The 19589-nt window shown below is 41.7% G+C and overlaps 2 protein-coding genes and 2 non-coding genes across 11 annotated transcripts in view; 2 read left to right on the top strand and 2 right to left on the bottom strand.

Moving 5' to 3' along the window:
- TEX2 (testis expressed 2) overlaps positions 1-5877 on the top strand; it is a 52378-nt gene extending 46501 nt beyond the window's left edge. For all 6 annotated transcript variants that reach the window (XM_065693742.1, XM_065693743.1, XM_065693741.1 and 3 more), the window contains 4 exons: positions 1701-1823; positions 3066-3275; positions 3512-3632; positions 3849-5877. In XM_065693742.1, coding sequence (XP_065549814.1) covers positions 1701-1823; positions 3066-3275; positions 3512-3632; positions 3849-3971 — 577 coding nt within the window. In that variant the 3' untranslated portion in view covers positions 3972-5877. The remainder of the gene's footprint in view (positions 1-1700; positions 1824-3065; positions 3276-3511; positions 3633-3848) is intronic.
- Positions 5878-6819: 942 nt separating this feature from the next.
- On the bottom strand, positions 6820-6954 carry LOC136021694 (small nucleolar RNA SNORA76). The gene has a single exon (XR_010615872.1). It is a non-coding gene; the product is annotated as a small nucleolar RNA SNORA76 (small nucleolar RNA).
- Positions 6955-7141: 187 nt separating this feature from the next.
- On the bottom strand, positions 7142-7207 carry LOC136021692 (small nucleolar RNA SNORD104). The gene has a single exon (XR_010615870.1). It is a non-coding gene; the product is annotated as a small nucleolar RNA SNORD104 (small nucleolar RNA).
- A 174-nt stretch (positions 7208-7381) lies between these two features.
- The window catches only part of ERN1 (endoplasmic reticulum to nucleus signaling 1), a 34870-nt gene continuing 22662 nt past the window's right edge, over positions 7382-19589 (top strand). The window contains exons 1-2 of one of the 3 annotated variants that reach the window (XM_065693749.1): positions 7382-7451; positions 18761-18872. In XM_065693749.1, the coding sequence (XP_065549821.1) occupies positions 7425-7451; positions 18761-18872 (139 nt within the window). In that variant the 5' untranslated portion in view covers positions 7382-7424. Of the gene's footprint in view, positions 7452-9376; positions 9555-18448; positions 18473-18760; positions 18873-19589 lie in introns of those variants that run through there. The other 2 variants (XM_065693748.1, XM_065693750.1) reach the window with 2 other exon arrangements.

Raw genomic sequence — 19589 nt, 5'->3', positions numbered from 1 at the left:
GGTGTGACGTGCTCAGGAAATTGAAGTGAGGTCACACGCAGGTAGAAAATGTGTAGTTTGAAACTGACCTAAAACTACGAATTTCTCTCTGAGAAGTGGCTCCAGCACTGCTATTTGGGCCAGTGACGTGAGCCATCCACCACCTGCTGTGTCCTCAGGGAGGTGGTTCAGTTTGGTGTGCTGTTTCACACTTCTGCAGGTACAAACTGCATCTCTGGGTGAGAAGAGGTTTTTGATTCCGATTCCTTAGCCTGGGTAGCAAATTATTGAGTGTAGAGAGGTCAAGGAATTACTGCTCCAGTTCTTAAACAGGCGGTTGAGAAGGAGTGTTGTGCACTGGGAGCTGTACTTGGGCTGTCCTTTTACATTAGGACTTCATGCAGCAATGAACAGTTTGTTCTATGACAGAGTAGCAGACAGTAGCCTCAGTGCATGCTCTGTGTGATGTTATTAAATGCTTCAAATAAATCTCTGAGAACACACACATGAAAAGCCAGGAAAGAAACTGCAGCTATAGACCTGCATTCTGAACAAGTGTGGAATATTACAGTCCTGGGTATAGTCCTTAGGGCTAAAACTATGTGCTTTTGAATCTTGTGTTGCGTAACTATGTCAAGCTCTTGCATTTGGTAGAGATCTGTCAGTACTGAAGCGTCTTCACTGTATCCTTCCCTCATTTCAATCCATTTAAAAGATTTGATTTTTTTTTCTGTGATTGTGCACATAAATTCCTCCATAGTTTAGGTGTTAGTTACTACTCTGTGGTATTTTGTATCTTAAGAGCAGCACTTGTTTGATTTTATTACTTTCCTCTTTCCCCCATGACATTCTTTGCCTTATCCTATCTTGGAGTCTCCTCAGAAAAAAACTAAGTAAAACCTTAAATGCTAAAACCACCATTCACTGTTTCAGAGGAATTTAAACATTCATAGGCCAGAAGGTCAATTTCCCCACAAATAGAGTAAGGAAAGGAGTAGTCCCAGCAAAGGTACTAAAGGGAGATTATAGTGTCAATTTGTATGGGACTAAAGTATCTGTGCAAAACATCTAAGAAATATTCCTTCCCAGGGTAATGCTAGACTTCTGTTAATAAAATTGCCTTTTTTCTACACAAAATTGGTTAGCGATGGCACACACTATAGCTACAAAAAGGTGAATTGCTGGTGTATACTGTGAAGATAAGGTACACATTAGCACCTCGATTAACATCTCTGAGGGACTCTGGGGTTCAGTTGGTAGGTGATGTAATTTTAAGTTGGAGTCCTATGTTTGCTTTTAGTAGAATTGCATGTTTTCACCTTTCAATGTAAAAGCATGTCTTCGAGTTTTTAAAAGAAACAAAACCCCCTGTCCAGCCTGTATACTGCTGAACTTCCATGGAAAGCCATGAGCAACAACAGAGATGTTTCAGATGCATTTTGAATAATGTCTAAATTTGATTTGAGTATGGAGAATAGCCATTCCCCATCCTCTTGTGCAGGATTACATTCCACTGGAGAAAACAAATTCTCTCTTTTGAAAACAGTTCTCACAGACTGGCTTCAGAGCGGCTTCAGTTTTGTTCTTTTAGATGAGTTTATAAAAAAGAGGAGGGGACATTTCAGTCTCCAGCAGAAATAGATGTAATGTCAGCCAAAGCTGTACATAATGAATAGCTATTTAAGAATGTTACATTTGACCTGAAAATTGCATTGTTTCAGTTTCAGGCCAAGGGCGTATTGTCTTGCAGACAGTGATGAGGAATCCTCCAGTGCTGGGTCTTCAGAAGAGGATGATGCTCCTGAACTGGCAGGAGAGAAGCAGGTGACTCCAGGAGCAGAAGGGTGAGCATTTGTTAATCCTTTCTTCCTCCCCACATTTGCAGACTTTGTACACCTGATATCTTGTTCCTGTCCTGTAACTCTCATTGTCACACAGGATGTCAGAGTGTGGGTATATCCAGGCAATTAAGCAAACACAACTCACCCATTTCTAGAGCAAAGAGCAGCAATCAAGCCATATACTACAAATTGAAAGGAAGCTGCTCTGCTGAGTGTTTTACCATGCTGGGAGCATTGTTCACCATACAGCATTTCTGCAGAGTGACCTATACAGAGCTATTAGAGCACCTAATTTCTTCACCAGTAGGTTATAGAGACAGCCAAGTCTTTGGGCCACATAGCCTAAGGGGACCTTCTCCAGCATGTCTTGTCTGGTACCAGAGCTAAGAACAGGATATTGTATGTAAACTTGGAAGCACTCTGGTCTTGAAAATACTGTTTGTATAAAGTATTATAGCCATGCTGATCCTGCTGATCCCCTCTTTCCAGTGTGTTCTGTTCTTTAAGAAAACAACTGCTATTCGATCCTGGCTTTCTTGCTCAGAGTTTTGTGTTGGATTTTTTTCCTGGTTTTTTTTCCCCTTGCAGAGCTTTGTGTGTCTGGGCTGTGCAATGCTGCCCTCTGATGCTGTGCAAGAATTAAAAAGAAAATTTCCTAATAACCAGTTTTGCCACGTCATTCCCTGCTTTCGCTGCTGTTCTATTTTTCTGTGCTTTCTGTATCTGAAACTATGCCATGCAGTGAGAAAGCTGTAGCCAGCCTGAAATGTCTCAGACAATCACAATGTTTTTCTATGTCTGAATGTATCTCAGTGGTTTTGCAGTGAACATACCAAGAGAATCTGTGACATTCAAAATGTTCCAAGGAGTTTCCTTAGTGTTTTACTCCTAAACAGTTTTGAAAATGATGTGAAGAATTGTTGGAATTATCTCAATAGATGCATTTAATTATCTTTTTAAAATACATGGATGATGGAAGTGTATTTGCAATATTAATGTTGTTTCCAATGCTGTCTGGGAAGGAGTGTTCAGACAAGAGAATTTCTGCCAGACACATGTAGCTGAAAGAATACAGCTGCTGTGCAAGACTGTGGTAGGTAGTGCTTGGACATGTGTATGTGTATCTGTTTAGAATTTTAATATCAAGACTTCTAATGATTTAACAGGAAATTGATGGGTGTCTTAGCAAACAATAGGTTCAAGAAAATTATCTGGATGTACTCTTTTTCTGTTGTCTGTCTAAAGGTATGTTGGAGGACATCGGACAAGTAAGATCATGAGAATTGTGGATAAAATTACTAAGTCAAAGTACTTTCAGAAAGCAACAGAGACTGAGTTTATAAAGAAGAAAATTGAAGAGGTCTCCAATACACCGTTGCTGCTAACAGTTGAAGTACAAGAGTGCAGAGGAACACTAGTAATTAACATTCCACCTCCACCTACCGACAGAATATGGTAAGAGAAACTTACTGCAGAACTGTGCAATGTTTTGGGTGTGTGCTGTCACACAGCAGGGATTGCAACTAGGAACAAAAGATTAAGTGTACCTGAAATTGGTTCTGGAAGAGATGGGACACAAAGCAGTTGTAAATGAGGTAGAAGTTGCTCTTAAGAGAAAATTGAGAGTTAACGCATTCAAGTACATGCTTTGGAGTGTTTATAGTAAAACCTGTTCTGTGTTCTCTCTTAAGGTATGGCTTTCGAAGACCTCCCTACCTGGAGTTAAAAGCTCGGCCAAAACTTGGTGAAAGAGAAGTGACTCTGGTTCATGTAACTGACTGGATAGAGAGGAAACTGGAACAAGAGTTTCAGGTCAGTTCCCTTTACATTTTCCTTTAATTAATTATAGTTTTGGTCTATTAGAGGGGTTGGGTTTTTACATTTTGCATGACCCCTATTTCATTCAAAACTAGTTGGTATCCTCCACTGCTTCTGTTCAGTGGAAAGATGTTAAGAACTGAAGTTAAGAAGTGAAACTGAATTCTGGGATATGAAACATAACTTCATTTAATTGCATCTTTTTCACAGAAAATCTTTGTCATGCCAAACATGGATGATGTTTATATCCCTTTAATGCACTCAGCCATGGATCCGCGCTCCTCTACGTGCCCTCCTAAAGATCTGAGCACGGAGGCCCCTGATCAACCATGACATGTGAAGACTCTTGTAGTTTACAGTATTATGAAAGTTATTCTCATGGTTTTATAAACTGTGTTGTAGTTCTCATCCTTAACTTGTGCCACTTCCCCCCCTGAAGGACTGCCTGTAACCATACCTTTGTGCTCACTTGCCTGGTTATTGTTCCTGTGTACTTCAGCTACATGAAGTTTCATTCCATTAAGCAGTTATTTTTGTACTGGCTGCCATCAGGATTTTAACTTGGAGGCCGAGATGACCTGTTCTTTGGGGGAGGGAGGAGGAACCTAGCTGTAATAGATCAAGGAGCTTGTTGACACACCTTTTGTTCAGCTTATGTTTTCATGCTATATTAATGTGCATTGAAGCATTGAAAGGTTGTTTGGCAGCAAAGGAACTGCGTGCCAAATGGAAAAAATCCTAAATAAGGAATGAATTTATAAAACTGGAAGAATATTTTTCTTTCTCAGGCAGTTGGAGGTGTAGAATGAACTGTTTTATGTTCTTTCACTTCTGCAGTCAATAGCTTGTGTCAAGCAATCGAAATATGAAATGCTTTCAGGATAAAAGAATGTAAATCGGATGTATGATGTATTGTGATTTCAGTGTGCTTATATACATACTACTTTTTTCATACAGAACTCATGCTTTTTTGGGGGGAAGCAAGTAGCCATAAAACACAACTGTCAGTGAAGGTGGGACTGTCACATTTTTGTAAATGAGGAGATAAAAGTTGGTAAAGCCATGAGACCAAACCATAGCAAGCCGCCTTACAGTGAGTTACAATCACCTTGGTTCATGATTAATTCTGAATGTTTATAAAGACATGAGCACACACATAAAATGTCAGTACTGCACATTACCAGAAGTACTTAGTTACCCTACTGTGTATAGAGCCTCTTGCTATGATGAAACACAGGTTTTTTTCTTATAGGAGTTTGTTGCTGTGAGTCTTTTCCATTGCACTGTGTTTACATGCAAAGCATGGGGCCAAATTCTCAGGTTACAGCCGTGCAACTCCAGACATCAAATCACTTGATGTTTGTGGAACAGCCGTGACTGGAAGATTTTGCCTCGCATGCATTGGTTTTTTGGACTTTGTGGAATAGGAATTCAGGCATTGCAGTTATTCAAGCTGATTGTGATTAAAGACTGTTTCTGCTCATTAATGGCCAAAACAGAGGGGGGAGGGGGAAAATGCCTTTTATTTCTCTCTGGTATAATGATTCAAGACGAAATGTATGCAGTAAATTTAATATTTGAACACTACATATCCACTCTTTTAACACGTGATGTTTTTCTGATAGTGTTGCCAACCGTTCATGGATGTCAGAAAACCTTTTAGTTTACAAAGGTGAGTTTTGGCTCTCCTTTTATAACATGATTTTTTTTTTTTTAAGAAGTGATTTTTTAATAACTTTTTTGTATGTTGTGTTGTCACATTTGATGTAAATCAAGATTTCCATGTGTAACTTGATGATTTACCATCTCTAAATGAAGCTATTATATTGAAGGTTTTTTAAACAGCACCTTGCCTGAAACATAAAAGAAAACTAGCATTTAATATATTTAAAATTAATTCTATATTTGAACACCTATTTTGGTTACCTTTAATTGAAATATTAGTGGGTTATATTTGTTACCTGAACACCTCCTTGACCATTCCAGGCTGTGTATATTCTGGGGTTTGCTCTGATCATGTAGGCATTATTTGCCTCTAATGAAGTCTGCATGTCTTGTACGCAGTCTTTTATATGATTTAATTTCTATGTGCAATAACTAAAGTCAAAGGACTAGATGCACTAATGTGTAAACAAATTTAGACTTATTACACAAGATTGTCATATTGCACTTCATAAACTGTGGGTAACTACAATCTGCTTGCTTTGTTTTATTAAATAAATTTATCCCATGTCAAACACTCAGTTAAATTTCATTCCTTCATAGTGCTTCGTCACTGTCCTCTCCATGTTGTTTCAAAAACTTCATTAAAGGCAGTTTGCCAAGATGTGTGCTAGGTGCTTTTCAGGTATTTTTATATACCCCGAGCTGCCTGTATGTGGTGGTTATAACTTTAGGGTTAACCAATGCTGACTTTTCTGCCTCTAAAGGGAAAAGCTTAAATTGAATTTTAATACAGTCAAAACTGAACTGCACTGCAGCCATTAGTGTTCATATCATGAACATGCTTTAAAAACGTTTTTTTCATTTTGCACCTCTGTGAACCTTGAAATGGAGAACCAGGAATTACAGAACTGAGGGGGCACGCATTACCCTCTGAACTTAAAACACAGTTTTAGTCTTCACAGACTCAACTACTACTCTTGCATCTGTCAGTGGTGAGACAGCTTCAACTTTTCTGTCTACAAAAAGCACTGTTGGTACCTTCCAGCCTCTGTGCCTGCAGAACAGCACATGCACAGCTGTTAGGCTGGAAGCACTTTAAATAGCTGCAGCTTAGAACCCTGGAGTCAACTTCCCGTTTTGAGTTCCTTGCTGTATACATGAAGGACCCCTCTGGGTGCTTTTCTCAATTGCTAGCTCACCTTCACCCACGTGCTGCTCTCCTGCAAGAGCTAGACAGGAATTCCAGAACTGCTGCTGCTTGTTGCACGTCCCCTTTACAAACTGATGCCTGAACTGCTTCAGGAAAACCTGGTGCACGTGGTCTAAGCTGGGTTACAGTGTGAGTCAATCAACCATAGATGATGGGTAGCCCGGACTCCCTTTCACCCTGCTATCGCCCTCTCCCAAGCCAAACGCAGTCCTCCCGCGCCGTGCACCGCCTCCCGTCGGGCTGCGGCGCCATTTTGTGCGGTGCTGTCCTTGTCCACGAGGCGGGCAGGCTCGGCCGCACGGGACGAGCTGTCACTTGCTTTTAAAAGCGCCACCCGGGTCGGGCCGAGCAGCTCCAGTTATGAACAAGCGCTTCACTCTAGCACTACAGCTTGGCCGGCGGCGCCGCGAGCAGGGCATCCCGCCGGGTCAAAGGCAGTGCGGGGAACCGGGGGGGACACGGGCGCAAGAACCAGCCGGACACGTTTGCGCGGTGCACACAACTTTATTTATTTACCGGGCCGCTCGATGCCGCTCGCCACACGGGCCCTGCAAGACACAGAGGGGAAAAGGAGAAGTTACACAAGCGGAGCACCGCGGCCCGCGGCCGGCTGAACAGCAGCCTGGGCGCTCAGTAGTAGGTTTGCTTCATGCACATCAGCAGTCTAACACGTGTCAAGGGACATCATCGCGGCCCGGCCCACCCGCCGTGCACCCACATCCCGCACGGCCGCACTCACCTCACAGTGCGGCCCCTCGGAGAAAAAACGAGAGCCCCTCCCGCCCCGCTTTATATAGCGACTGCCCCGCCCTTCCGGGCCTCGCCCAATCGGGTTCAACCCCAGGGTTGTGTGGGTGTGGCTGCTCGCAAGGGTGGGTGGAGCTGCGGCTCCTCAGCGGCGGAGGCGGGAAATGCTGAGGCGTTGCCAGGAGGAGGAGGTAAGGCTCTGGGAGAGCCGGGCTGTGCCCCGGCGCGGCGGGCAGCTTTACCGGTCCTCTCAGGAGTGATAGTACTGTTTATTTAGCGTATTTGTTCTGGTATTCTACTGCTGTTAAAGAAGTAGGGCTTAATGTTAGAGAAGTGTAACGGTCGGGCCCTGCTCGGACCTCAGAGGAGATTCCTCGGTTTCTGAGGAGAGGGGAGCGGGGGGCCGCACGGTAATGCACGCCCCGGGTGGTCTCCTGCGGCCTCAGCTCTAGTTTTGGCCTTTTCCTGTGAGGCCGCTGGAAGGGGTTTGTGTTAAATAGCTGTAGTTTGGTAGTATATACGTGGTGCTCGTGTAGCTGAGAAACTCCTCCCGCGATGTAGCAAGGCATGGACTTCAGGTAAAGATAATAAACTCGTGTCAGTAACGGTACCTTAACGCTCGCCCGCCGGTTTTCAGGCTGGGGACGTGCTCTCCCGGGCGGTGCGTGAAGTGCTGCCGCCTTGCGGCACCTGTACCGCCGGGAGCTGAGCGGAGGCAGCGGGGCAAAACCAGTACCCTCTTGTGTGCCTTTCGTGTGTGCTTTTTACGCGTTGGTTGCCATTGTGGGTGGTTACGAGCACTTTAGGTAGATTTAGATTAGATACAAGGAAGCTCTTCCCTGTGAGGGTGCTGAGGCGCTGGCACAGGGTGCCCAGAGAAGCTGTGGCTACCCCATCCCTGGCAGTGCTCAGGGCCAGGTTGGACGGGGCTTGGAGCAAGCTGCTCCAGTGGAAGGGGTCCCTGCCCATGGCAGGGGTTGGAACAGGATTAGCTTTAATGTCCCTTCAACCCAAACGCTATGTGATTCTGTGACTTTCTCTGTGTGTGTTAGAGGTCTGTATGCGTTCCTTGCGTGTGTTGTTGCCCTGGCATGCACGAAGCAGGGTGTGATATGGTCTGCTTGTTCTCAAATAGTGTGAATGCTTAAAATCCAAGACCTCCATAAGGAAACCTATCTGTCAATATTGGACAACTGCAATCACAGTGTGGTTTGTAGCTCCAGCATAGAATCAGAATGGTTTCAGCCTGGCCTAGAACACTTCCAGGGATGGGTCAGCCACAGCTTCATGGTTTTATATATTCAAACGTGCAGGTTAGAACATAATTATGTGTCCTGCTCATATTATCAAAGGCGCACGCATTAAAAGTGGGAGCTGCCAGAACTGATTTGCTATGTGCATATTGTACACTTAGTACTTGGTGTGCTCTGCAGGTCCATTAGCGATATCAGTATTAAAAAGCAAACAATATGTAACAAGGACAAAGCGGCTTTGTTATATAAATATGCCTCTGAAAGCTAGACCTTTGCCAAGCAGTGTAAATTTACTTTCTGCTTCTTAAAGCTACTTCTGTTTGATCTAATATATTTTTTTATATGTGTGTTTAATCTGTTCAGAGCTGCTTAGACCAGGGTTTTGGTTCAAAAAAGTGTATTTTTCGTGGGTTATTTTTTGCATTTAGTTAAGATATTGCAAGGCACAGCCGGGTCAGAACAGGAGCTATGACAAGTAAGTTTGGCCTGATCTGCTTTGAAAGTGAAAAATCAGTCGGGGAATTGAGCGGGGTGGGGTGTTGCTGGAGGAATGAGGCTGTGCCGCACCCCTGAATTTACCAATAGAGTACTGGCTTTGCCCAGCGCAGTGCACCCCGCGGTTTGGGGGTGGCTGTCGGCCGAGCCCCCGCCGGGCACGCTGCCGTTTTGCCGGGGCTCCGCACAAACGGGGCGGCTCCGGCCACAGCACGAAGCCGCGGGCGCCTCGCTGGCCGGTCCTGCACGACCCTGCTGGCGCCGCGGGGGAGCGCGAAGGCGGCCGTAGAGGGGAGGTGTCCGGGGGGGCCGGGCGGTACCTCAGTTCGTTGGGGGCCGCCCGCGCCTGACGTCGCTGGCCCAGTCCGGGGCGGCCCCGCCCCGCCGCGCGGGGAGCGCCGGACACGCTGCGCCCGGCAGCCAGCGCCGCGCCGGTGGGAGCCGGCCGGGGCCCCGCGGGTGGCAGCCATGGAGCCGCGACGCTGCCGCCGCCTTCTCCTCCTCAGCCTGGGTGCGCTGTTGGCGCTGCTCGCGCCGAAACCCGGGGTAAGTGAGGTGCGGCCCGGTCTGAGCCTCCCCGCTGGGCCTGGGCATGGGGGGGCTGCCCCCGCGCCGGGGAGGGCAGCGGCTGCCGGCGTGCCCCCTGCCCGGCCGCGGCGGGGAAGGGCGGGCACGGCTCGTCAGGGGTCCGTGGAGGGCCGGGGAGGCCTTGCCCTGGGCAGGCCAGGGCCTCTGCTCGCGGAGAGGGGAGCCGGTGCTGGGGTGGCACGCACGCCCCGGCGCGCTCCTGCCGGGGCTTTCCCGAAAGTTTGCCGTAGGTGCCTGCAGCCCGGGGCATCGGCGGTGTTTGCTAACTCAGCACGCTGGCCATTTTGCTGTCGTTAATGCCGTGTGCCCGTCTGTATGCGCAGGGGTGAGGGGCTGCAGTGTACCAGCCTTATCAACAGCTGTGTGCCTGCCCACGTAGCACCATACCTGAGTATGTAGCATGTATAATAATCCTTGAAATATAAAAATACAGTTAATTTCGCATAAGGTAATTGGTGAAAATAGGACAAAGAAACTTTTGGAAGCTGCAACTATGTGGGTGGATAGGTGAACTAGTATGACATGCTAGAAGGTCTTTGCTCTGTCCCTTCACAGGTGAGGGGGCTTGGGTTTTTTGGGTTTTGGTGGTTTTTTTTTTTTTTTTTGAACAAACAAGCACCCCTCAGATGTTGTATATATGTTGACATCCAAATACACATGACTAAGTAAATACCCTCTGTACTGTCTTATGGCATTTTGATCCAAATTTTGATTTCCAGAGTAATGATAGCCATGTGCACTAAGTGTACATACAGTTGGTTGGTATCCAAAAGAGACTACAGTTCTGAATTCAAAGGTGAGAGACAAAGTGCACAAGTCGCTGCCCCACAAAACCTCTTAAAAAATAACCAGGCAGGTTGTAAGGCATTACGTGGAGCAATAAAAGCACAGCGAACAGTGAAACTGGAGCAAAGCAGATGGAGTGCTGAGCAGATTATTTTTATGGAGGTAATAATTTTGAACAGTGTACTTTAAAATGGGTGCTCTCTGCTGTGTGTGTACTTACATGGAAAACCAAGCCTTCAAAAATTCAGTTCTGAAAGGTGCTCTTCTTTGTAAGTTCTCAGGATCAGAGGACAATGAAAAGGACAGCTGGCATTTACTGTTTCCATTATACTGAAGTGCAGCAGGGGAAAGTTTTAGGTTATGTGCTTGAATGGATTGTTCATTGTTACCTGAAAATGCTTGTGTGATAGATGGGGTTATAGTTAAGTTTAAGTGGAGCTGAAGGCTTTGTATTTCACCTGGGATATAATAGCTCCACTCCCCTTCTTTAAAAGTAAACACATTTAATAATGAAGCTGTGCAATAATACTTAGTGGTGTTACTTTGTTAGAAAACTGGAAAAAAATTAAATGCAGGCTGTTAACAAAAATTACTTTAAAAATCTTTATTGTAGAAGTGCTGATGTCTTTGTCTTAGTCTAAACTATAAGGTTGGACTGAGATCTCCTCATGGTCCTGACAGGTTTAAGGTTCAAATTTTGTGAGTAAAACACTGGTTTGCAAGTCCCAAAGTTTTAAAAATACTTCTCAATGAGAATACTAAATATACTAAAAGTACTTTTCAGATCAACAGGTTATTACTAAATTATGTGTAATTTTACCTGTGTAGTCACAAAGACCTGGACTTGGGTCCTGGTGGGATTCAGCCGGTTTTGGTTTTTTTTTTTTTTTTTTTCCTCCCCCCCTAAATTTTTCCCTTCCCTTGGTCTCTCTGCGCTGCCATCATACCTCAGATTAGCACCTGATCTCAGGTTCTCCATATATCTGTTGCTTTTCTTAGTCCTGGTCATCTCACCTGCGATTAATCCATTTAACTGGGAAGGCTCATTTAGAACTATTAATGTCACTTGAGTAATAAATTTCCCAGGAAGAAGACTGGCAAAGGAGTCTTGGTACTGAGATAATGAAAAAACATGAGATTGACTGAGGATTTTGCAGGTTGTGTTTCCTGGAGCTTTAAGACTATTGGTGATGTACTCCTATTTTTTTGATAGATGTACTCTTGTTAGTTTATATCCCAACTTTAATATTGTTTTCCTACAATTTATATGTTCATACAAGGACTTCCTTTCCTGTCTTTTCTTTACAAGATGAAATGCTAGCTCTTGTTATTTAAGTGATAGAATGTATAGCTCTTGGAATTGCCTTTGCAGGGTATTGGAACACATTATAAAATGTTCCCATAAAAAAGAACACATCTCAGCTACAGCAATGCAAAATGCAGTAGAGCTGTCAGTACAGTGTCAGTGGTCACTGTAAATGTTATACAGTAATATAGTTTGAAATGTGTATACAGTATATAGTTTTTAAAAAAAACCCCGACACCTTGGTTTTATGAGCCATAGACATTTCAAACTATGCCTCTTATAACATGAAGCTGGTGAAAATCAAGCCCAACAACCTCTCTGGGATTCAGCTGATTTTTAGAGCATTGGCCTCTCCCCCTGCAGCCTGTGGGGCTGGTTTCAGTGCTGTGGTTGTGTGCGGGCAGCACATGTGGGAAACCCCCCAGCCTTTCCAGGTGTCTTTACTTGCAATGTGTTCTTTATCTCAGCATGAGGTGTTTGGCCAATTAATTACTGATAGGCATGAAAACCTGTGAGACAGGAGAAGGATTTAAAAAGAACACCTTCGATCACTATGTTAACTAACATGTATGTGTTTTATTTGAGTTGCAGATCTTCTTAGTCACTCAGAAAATAGTATTTTAGGATTGGAGGGGATGCAAACTTGTCTTGCACACCTGAATTATCATGGACAGCTCTGTCCTGGAGTGTGAATTCATGTGTTTATAACTGACCTTCTGCTCATTTTGTTTACTGGTGTTCTTGTGAATATTGACATAAGTTTTGGTCAGAACTTATTGACACAGGTTTTAAAACTTAGCTGTGAGTTCATGGTGTGGAGCGCCACTCAAAGCTGGGCCAAGTCAGGTCGCAGGTGTTTTCCCATACTTTTCTGGTTTTCCTATCATGGTGCAACTGATCATACGAATGAAAAGTCACCACAAGTGGGCTACAGTGTTAATGAGAAATAGCTAACAAGGACATGCTGGAATTTAGTTTAAAATATCTGTAGATTTGATTTCACTTTCTAAAAAATATTTTTTGTCAACTCTTTTGTATATTAATTTCATTATTAGTGATATTGAAAAATTTCCCCCAGTAGTTTCCTCAGTTTTACAAAGAGTTTCTTCATGGCATGTTTTTTTTTCTAATGCATAGTGAGTGTTAGCATGTACCCTGGCAGTGTGATGAGATAGTTGTTGGAACCTGGGTAATGAAGCATGGCTATCTGTGAGGAATATGCCAAGTGCTTGCAGAGTGCCCTAATGTCTAAAAATGTTTTGCTTTGCATCATTATTGGTTTATTAATTGTGGTTCTAGTAGCATAAATTATGGTACAGGACTGTTCTTTGTGTGAGGAAAGTGCCTGGTAATATTAATGCTGAGGTTGTTTTTTAATAGCTTCTAGGTAAATTAAGCTAATTATGGTGTGAGGAATATTAACATACTCAAGTGGCTATGCCTTTTGTCAACTTTTTTGCTTTGTAAACCAGGCATCCTCAAAGAAATTATGAGGATGTAGATTACAGCTAGCAAGCCATCCATCCTCTGTCATCCATTGGACCTTACAAACGAAGTTTGGTGCATATGTATTCTTACTTAAGACTCAGAAACTAGAATATTATTACCTGGTAACATGTGGCACTGTGGTTTGCTTAGAAGTGAGCACTCAATTTTTGTGAAATCAGTAACACTTCTCAGACTCGGCAACATACCATCACACATCCAGTGTCACTATGAAGTGTTTTCCTGTTCTTTATTCATACTTGAAGAACCCTGTGTGGTATCACCCCCACAGCAAAACATATTGTAGGTTACAGAATGATAACTTCAAGGAACCAAGTGGCCTGGTCTTCTGTCTGCTGTTTCCACTGAGTTCAGTGGGCTTCGTGCATACTTGTTGATCTGCATTTCAAAAATACTGTTTTAAAGCAGATAAATTAATGGAAGAAATTTTTCCTGTGGGGATCATTTTTCTTCTGACACAATAAAACAGTGCATTTCTCTGCTGGTCCTTCAAAACCATTCCTATGTTGCGATGAACGAAGATAATGTCATCTTTGACACTGAACTGTGCCACAGACATAAACCAACACACCAGAACTTGTTCTACAGCTTTCGCTGACCTTCCTTTGACTCTGTGGGTCCTTCAGCATTGTTTTGAGTCATTTTGATACTTTGATTTCTAAAATGTTTCATCTAAAGATGTGGTAGATCTGGACTGAGGGGAAGATTCTTACGCAAATATTAACCAATATTTATAAAGTGCATTTAAATGCTATTTCTATTATATAGTCTATTTCTATTCTAGCTTAAAAATGCTGTTTTCTACTTAGTCCCAAATTTTAGGCTGTTCTGGATTGGTAGCAGTCACCACTTGAGAGAATTTGTCAAAGTTGAATTCAATGAGAGCTTGAAAATTTGTCTTTTGTAGTTCTAAAGCAGTCCCCAAGTAATTTAAAAATCTTGTAAATCCTTCACCTAACATCACTGTTGATGTGGAAGATTATTATGGGTACAGACTGTCAAGGCAGCAGAAACTCACTGAATCCCAAAGAGGGTAGTTGTAAAAATAGTAATTGCAGTTTCAGATAAAAGACACAAACCAGGTTTTTCTTCTGTCTCATGTTCTCTGTTCACTAATTTAAGTACTTTTTGCTTAGCTGTTGCATGTACTGACAGATTTCTCATACTCAGTTGTTTTATTTCCTCAGAAATAAAATTGAAATATGAAATAAAAATCTGTTGCAAGAATTTGCATTGCATCACAATAGCTCAGACCGACCCTTGCAGGAAGGGCAATATCCCTGTATGCCAGGATGTATAAAGAGTCTGCCTCAGGACTTAGATTGTTAAGGGGTTTTGTGGCAGAGAATCCTCTTACATATTTCACACAGAAATGAAAATAAGGTTGGCTTGTACATACATGTTGTTAATTTTCATAGATTTTCATAACAAAGCTAATTCCAGGCTTTGATAAATCCATTAGTCAATTAATTATAAAACTCTATGTTCAAAATGAAGTCTGTTATTTGCAACCTTGACACTGCAGTCTGTAGCCACTCATAAAAACCACTGATAAAATCAAGAGAAAGTGGATTTTATTTGTGAGTCTCGGTGAAACACAGCTGATTATTTAAATATACTCTGCTGGGGGTTTTTTTCTGTCTATTGTTTTATGCAGTTTGCAAGAATAAATCCATGTTTCCATGCTGTTACACTAACTCCCTGGCCTTTTCTGCAAGTGATTATTGGAGATGTTGGTCAAAATAAATTAGCAACATTGCATTCCAGAGTATACCAACTCATCTGTTTGTTTTTTAATTTAGGTCATAAGCTTCAGCAGTGTCAGTGTATTACTCAGCTGGTTAATCTCAACTGCGTGATACCATGCTTTGAAAAGTGTGAGTGAATGGAAGGTTTTAAATATATGGTATTTTATGTATTTGGTCTGTTTGCAAATACAACTTTAGAAGTAAAGAAAGAACTAATGAAGTTTGCCCTATATTCGGTCTTTCACCCAGAGATGGTGTCTTTGACACACAGGATTTCATTGATGACATCAGTGTGATCTTAATGGCTGAATATAGGAAAGCCTTTCAAAAGCAGTAAAACTTACAGGCTTAATGTGAAAGGGAAGGAAAGCATTAGAAAAAAGTGATGTTAAGACAAAGCCAGAGTGGAGAGCATGAGCAGAACTGGGCCCAGAGCCCTCTGAGGAGAAGCTGTTTTCTCTGGCTCGATAGACCTATTTGCCTCTCAGAATTGTTCCATTCTGTTCTGTTGATGCTGGTGAGTGCCATAAGAAGTGCTTGCCATCCCAGGAAGAGTTCACGTTTCCCTGTTAATCACAAGGGAGAGTGGCGGTAGGCACCATAAGAATGGGAGTTGCTTTTCCCCCACTCACACCCAGGATACTACACTGAAAAGCTTAAAAAAAAAAAAGCTGTTGCAATTTCATGATCTTAGTCAGATCTGGGAGGTTTCTAGGTAGTTCTGCCTGTGGGCAGTGTTCAGGTGTTCGTCTGGTTTTCAACAGCAACTCGTGTGAATAGCTTCTTCAGCTATGGTTTTCTTTCTTTATTGTTCAGTGTGTAAATTATCTGGAGGGGAGATGTAACGTTTTCGTATTCCTGTGACTGCAGAATGTGCAGAGGAGCACTTTCCCCATTAGTACTTTTTGGTTTGTCCTAAGCACTGGCAACCTTCTAAAATATTCAAAATCTGGAAGACAGTATTAGCTACTGATATTTTGCGGAGAGTTTCAGAGCTCACACTTAATTCCATGATTTCTATAACTTTGATGCCACAACAAACGGATATTCCAGTATTAAATATGAAAATGTTAAATCTACAGATCTACAAGAAGTTTTCCAAATATTGTATATTACTGGTACTTAATATAAACCATAGATAAGGACAGTGGTTATTTTAGAGAGACACATCTTTTGTGATAAATACTTTATTCGCTTCTCAGTAAGACAACAGGAAGAGAACATGCTTTGTGGTGAATATACTGATTCTGTAAGATAAGATAAAAAGATTACTTTTTACTCTCCGCACAAGTTATCTAGAAAAACAGGTTTAGTCTGCGTACATGGAAGATGTGGTGGATTTGCTATATGTTGTATTTGTAACTAAACTTTAACACTAGTCATTACATTCTGGGTGTCAAATTCCCACCTGCACTTTAAAGGAACTTCAATAATTTTCACTTCCTGCCCTTAGCAGTTGTATGTTCTTGCTCAGTTTACTGTGTTTTGCTCTAGATGCAGTTTCATTGTATCTTTAAAGTAAAATGATCAGGTTTGAGTAATGGATGGTTTTGGTTTCTCTCTTTTGGTAGAAGAGCAGAGTTGTTCCTGGCTTTTAAATGAAATGTTTTTGTTCATGGAGTAGGTATTTCTTGTGTTCCTGGTGGTGTTTAATGTGCAGGATTTATACTGTATACATTGTTGTTTTGAAATACTGCCTAAAAATGTTTTCTGCCTTATCTATGATTCTGATGGAAGAAGAATTAAACTCCTTGGAACAGGGATTTTTAGTGAGTAGAGCTGCAGTGAAAACACACATTTGTTTGGGTTGAGGAAGCAGAAATGTACTTGTCCAAGGTCTGGGTAAAAAACAATTTACAAGAAGTGGTTCAAATTTGGCAATTGGTTGTGATTTCTTCTTTGAACTTGCACAGATCTGCAGTGCACACTCTAAACAGCTGCCTGCAACAGCTGACACTTGAGAATGATGTTTAATTAAATGCAGTTCACCTGATGGGCATTGTTTGTGCAATTACTTGTAATTCAGAGCTGGGCTATTAATTCAGTGTCTTTGGTTCATGTTTTGTGTTGTGTTTGTTTCTATTTTGTAAGCCCAGAGCCTTGCAGATAGCTTTATGCAACTGAGGCTTTCAAGTTATTTAATTTATTACAAAGGTTCTCAGGTAGTGTTTAAAGAAACTGAATAACAGTCACATCTTATCTAAAACAATAGCCTGGAGATATATATATATATACACACACACATATATGTGTGCATATATATATACAAATATATATATTTGTGCATTAAATATATATTAACTTAACATGAAACTGACTTTTCAATATTTTTGCATGTAGGAGGAAGAAATTCCTCACCTATCATGAATGACTATTAACTAGAATTGTTTAGCTTAGCTTTTTTTTTGTAAAATGGGCTGAGATACTCAAGTGAAAGTCAGTATGAGTGCAAAATGTTACTGCTCGAAGGATAATTTGGAATAAATTTTGACCATTGTTGGTTGCTTGTTTTCATCAAAACTGTTTCCAGTATATTTTGAAATTTTGAAAATCTTAGAAGTGAGGAGCACTGACATGGCTCAGTCAGTGCCCCACTTGTTCATCACTGTTCCACATGAGGAAGATTATATGTCTGTACTTCTTAGAATATTAAGGCATTGTACAGGAAGCAGTTCAATTTTTTTTTTTTTTTTTTTTGCTAAGAAGCCTTATCTTTTGCATAAGAGCAGCTACAAAGATCGCTAGAATTCAACCCCAAGCTTCCCTTCCCTTCTTCTTTTTGTCCAAAGCTAGTTTTATGAGGGTAGGTTGAGCCTCACAGTTTGATGTCTTTCAGCCCCAAATGGATGTGACAATGGAGTGTGGGTTGTGTCTTCCCTTTCTGCTTTCTGAATCTGTGGATCTGGCTTGTTAATTGCTTATTTAAGGAAGGCTGGAAGACTGGACTACGTGTTTATAAACCAACTTACAGTGTCCTAAGTTGTTTTGGGAGTTCATGCACAAAAAGACCTAAACTACAAGATTTTCATTAATTACTTTGATACAGTGGCTGCAATAGTTTGCTTTAACAAAAGTTCTAATACAAAAAAGCGGAAACTTGTAATTCTACAGTACAGCATACGCTTTCATTTCATGAACTGTGGTAGGTTAAGAATTATATTTAACTGTGAAACTTCCTACATGTAGCAGGTGGCATGCAGATGAGCAATGCAGAAACAGTTTACAAATGGTTTTTTTTATTGCTCAAGTTACTTGAGCAATAACGTGAGACTTGGTAGATGGAAATGTGGGGGTGGGTCTTAGGGTTTATGGGATCATCTTTAGGTAGGAAGAGTAGACATTAAGTTAACATGTGTTTTCTGCTTTGTGTGTTGAAACACCTTGGACTTAGCCCCACTGTTCATGTTTGTATGATGTCCTTTAAATAAAAGTATGTGCTCTCCAATAACCAGGCTCAAAAGTTGCTTGTGCTGTAGGAATGACAGCAGGCACCAAATAGCTCTGTACCCATATGCGTAAATATGTTGTGTGTAAGTGTTCCCAGTGGCAGAATGATTAGAACTCAAATTGAGGTTTGAATCCTGTAATTAACTGCTTTCTGCCTGTGGGTATGTTAATATTTACAGACCTTAAAAAGTTCTAGAATGTTGACAGCAAAAAAATACATAAATCACTGAATTCAAAGGGAAAAGAATGTTGTCCAGTCTGTACAATTGAAAGAAGTGATGTCTAGACCATGTATTGCATGACAGTTACAAGTAAACTCTGTAATAAATAATTACATTTATCATATGTTTGTTTGGGTTTTTTTTTTCCAGAACACCAGCTCAGTAACTCTGCCAGAAACACTGTTGTTTGTTTCAACACTTGATGGAAGTTTGCATGCTGTCAGCAAGCGGACAGGAGCGATCAAGTGGACTTTAAAAGAAGGTGAGCAGGAGGTGTCCTCATGCCCTCAGTAACAGTAAGAACAGTCAAATCGATTGATAATTCAAACTGTTGTAGGGCCTGGTAAATACTTTCTTTTCTTTCCTATTTTTGCTCTTATTCCAGAATTAAGCTACAGTGCTTCTGGAGTCATGTTCATCTTCATATTTTCACTTGCAGATTTTTTTCCAGGTTTATGGTTGGGTGGTTTTTGCCGGAATGTTTAAGCTGTAGGGTATAATTGGTAGGTATTGAGCTTTATGAGCATGAGTGCACTATAATCAAGCATAAACAGGATAGATGGCAAGTGAGAGTGTCAGCTGGTGAAAGTGGTGGCAAAAGGCTTGCATGATTGTGTCTCTGAATACCTTCATTCACTGGTGCAGTGGATATCATGCAAACCTCAGGTCTTTTTTCTATCATAGACATTTAGGAATAGCAGACCTTCTAAAAGAAGAACTGTACTTGTGTAAAAACATCTAACATTGCTCAGTGACTGGAAGTGATTTTGTAATTGTAGCTACTGAGCAGCCAGAGCTCTGTCTTCATGAAAAAAATCAATATTTAATACAAATTTGTTTTAGTGGGACTGTGATTACGTATGGTAGAAGTGATAGTAGCACTTTCTTGTCACTTCTGAAAATAAACTGGAAAGCAGGTCAAATGAGGAGTCATAGTGATTGCATCATTTTGTCCTCTATTTTTAAACCTGCTGTCAGT

The sequence above is a fragment of the Lathamus discolor genome, chromosome 13, assembly GCF_037157495.1.
Source record: "Lathamus discolor isolate bLatDis1 chromosome 13, bLatDis1.hap1, whole genome shotgun sequence".
Taxonomy (NCBI): Eukaryota; Metazoa; Chordata; class Aves; order Psittaciformes; family Psittacidae; genus Lathamus; species Lathamus discolor.
Note: the sequence above shows the minus strand (reverse complement) of the source record. Positions and strands in the feature narration are given on the sequence as shown.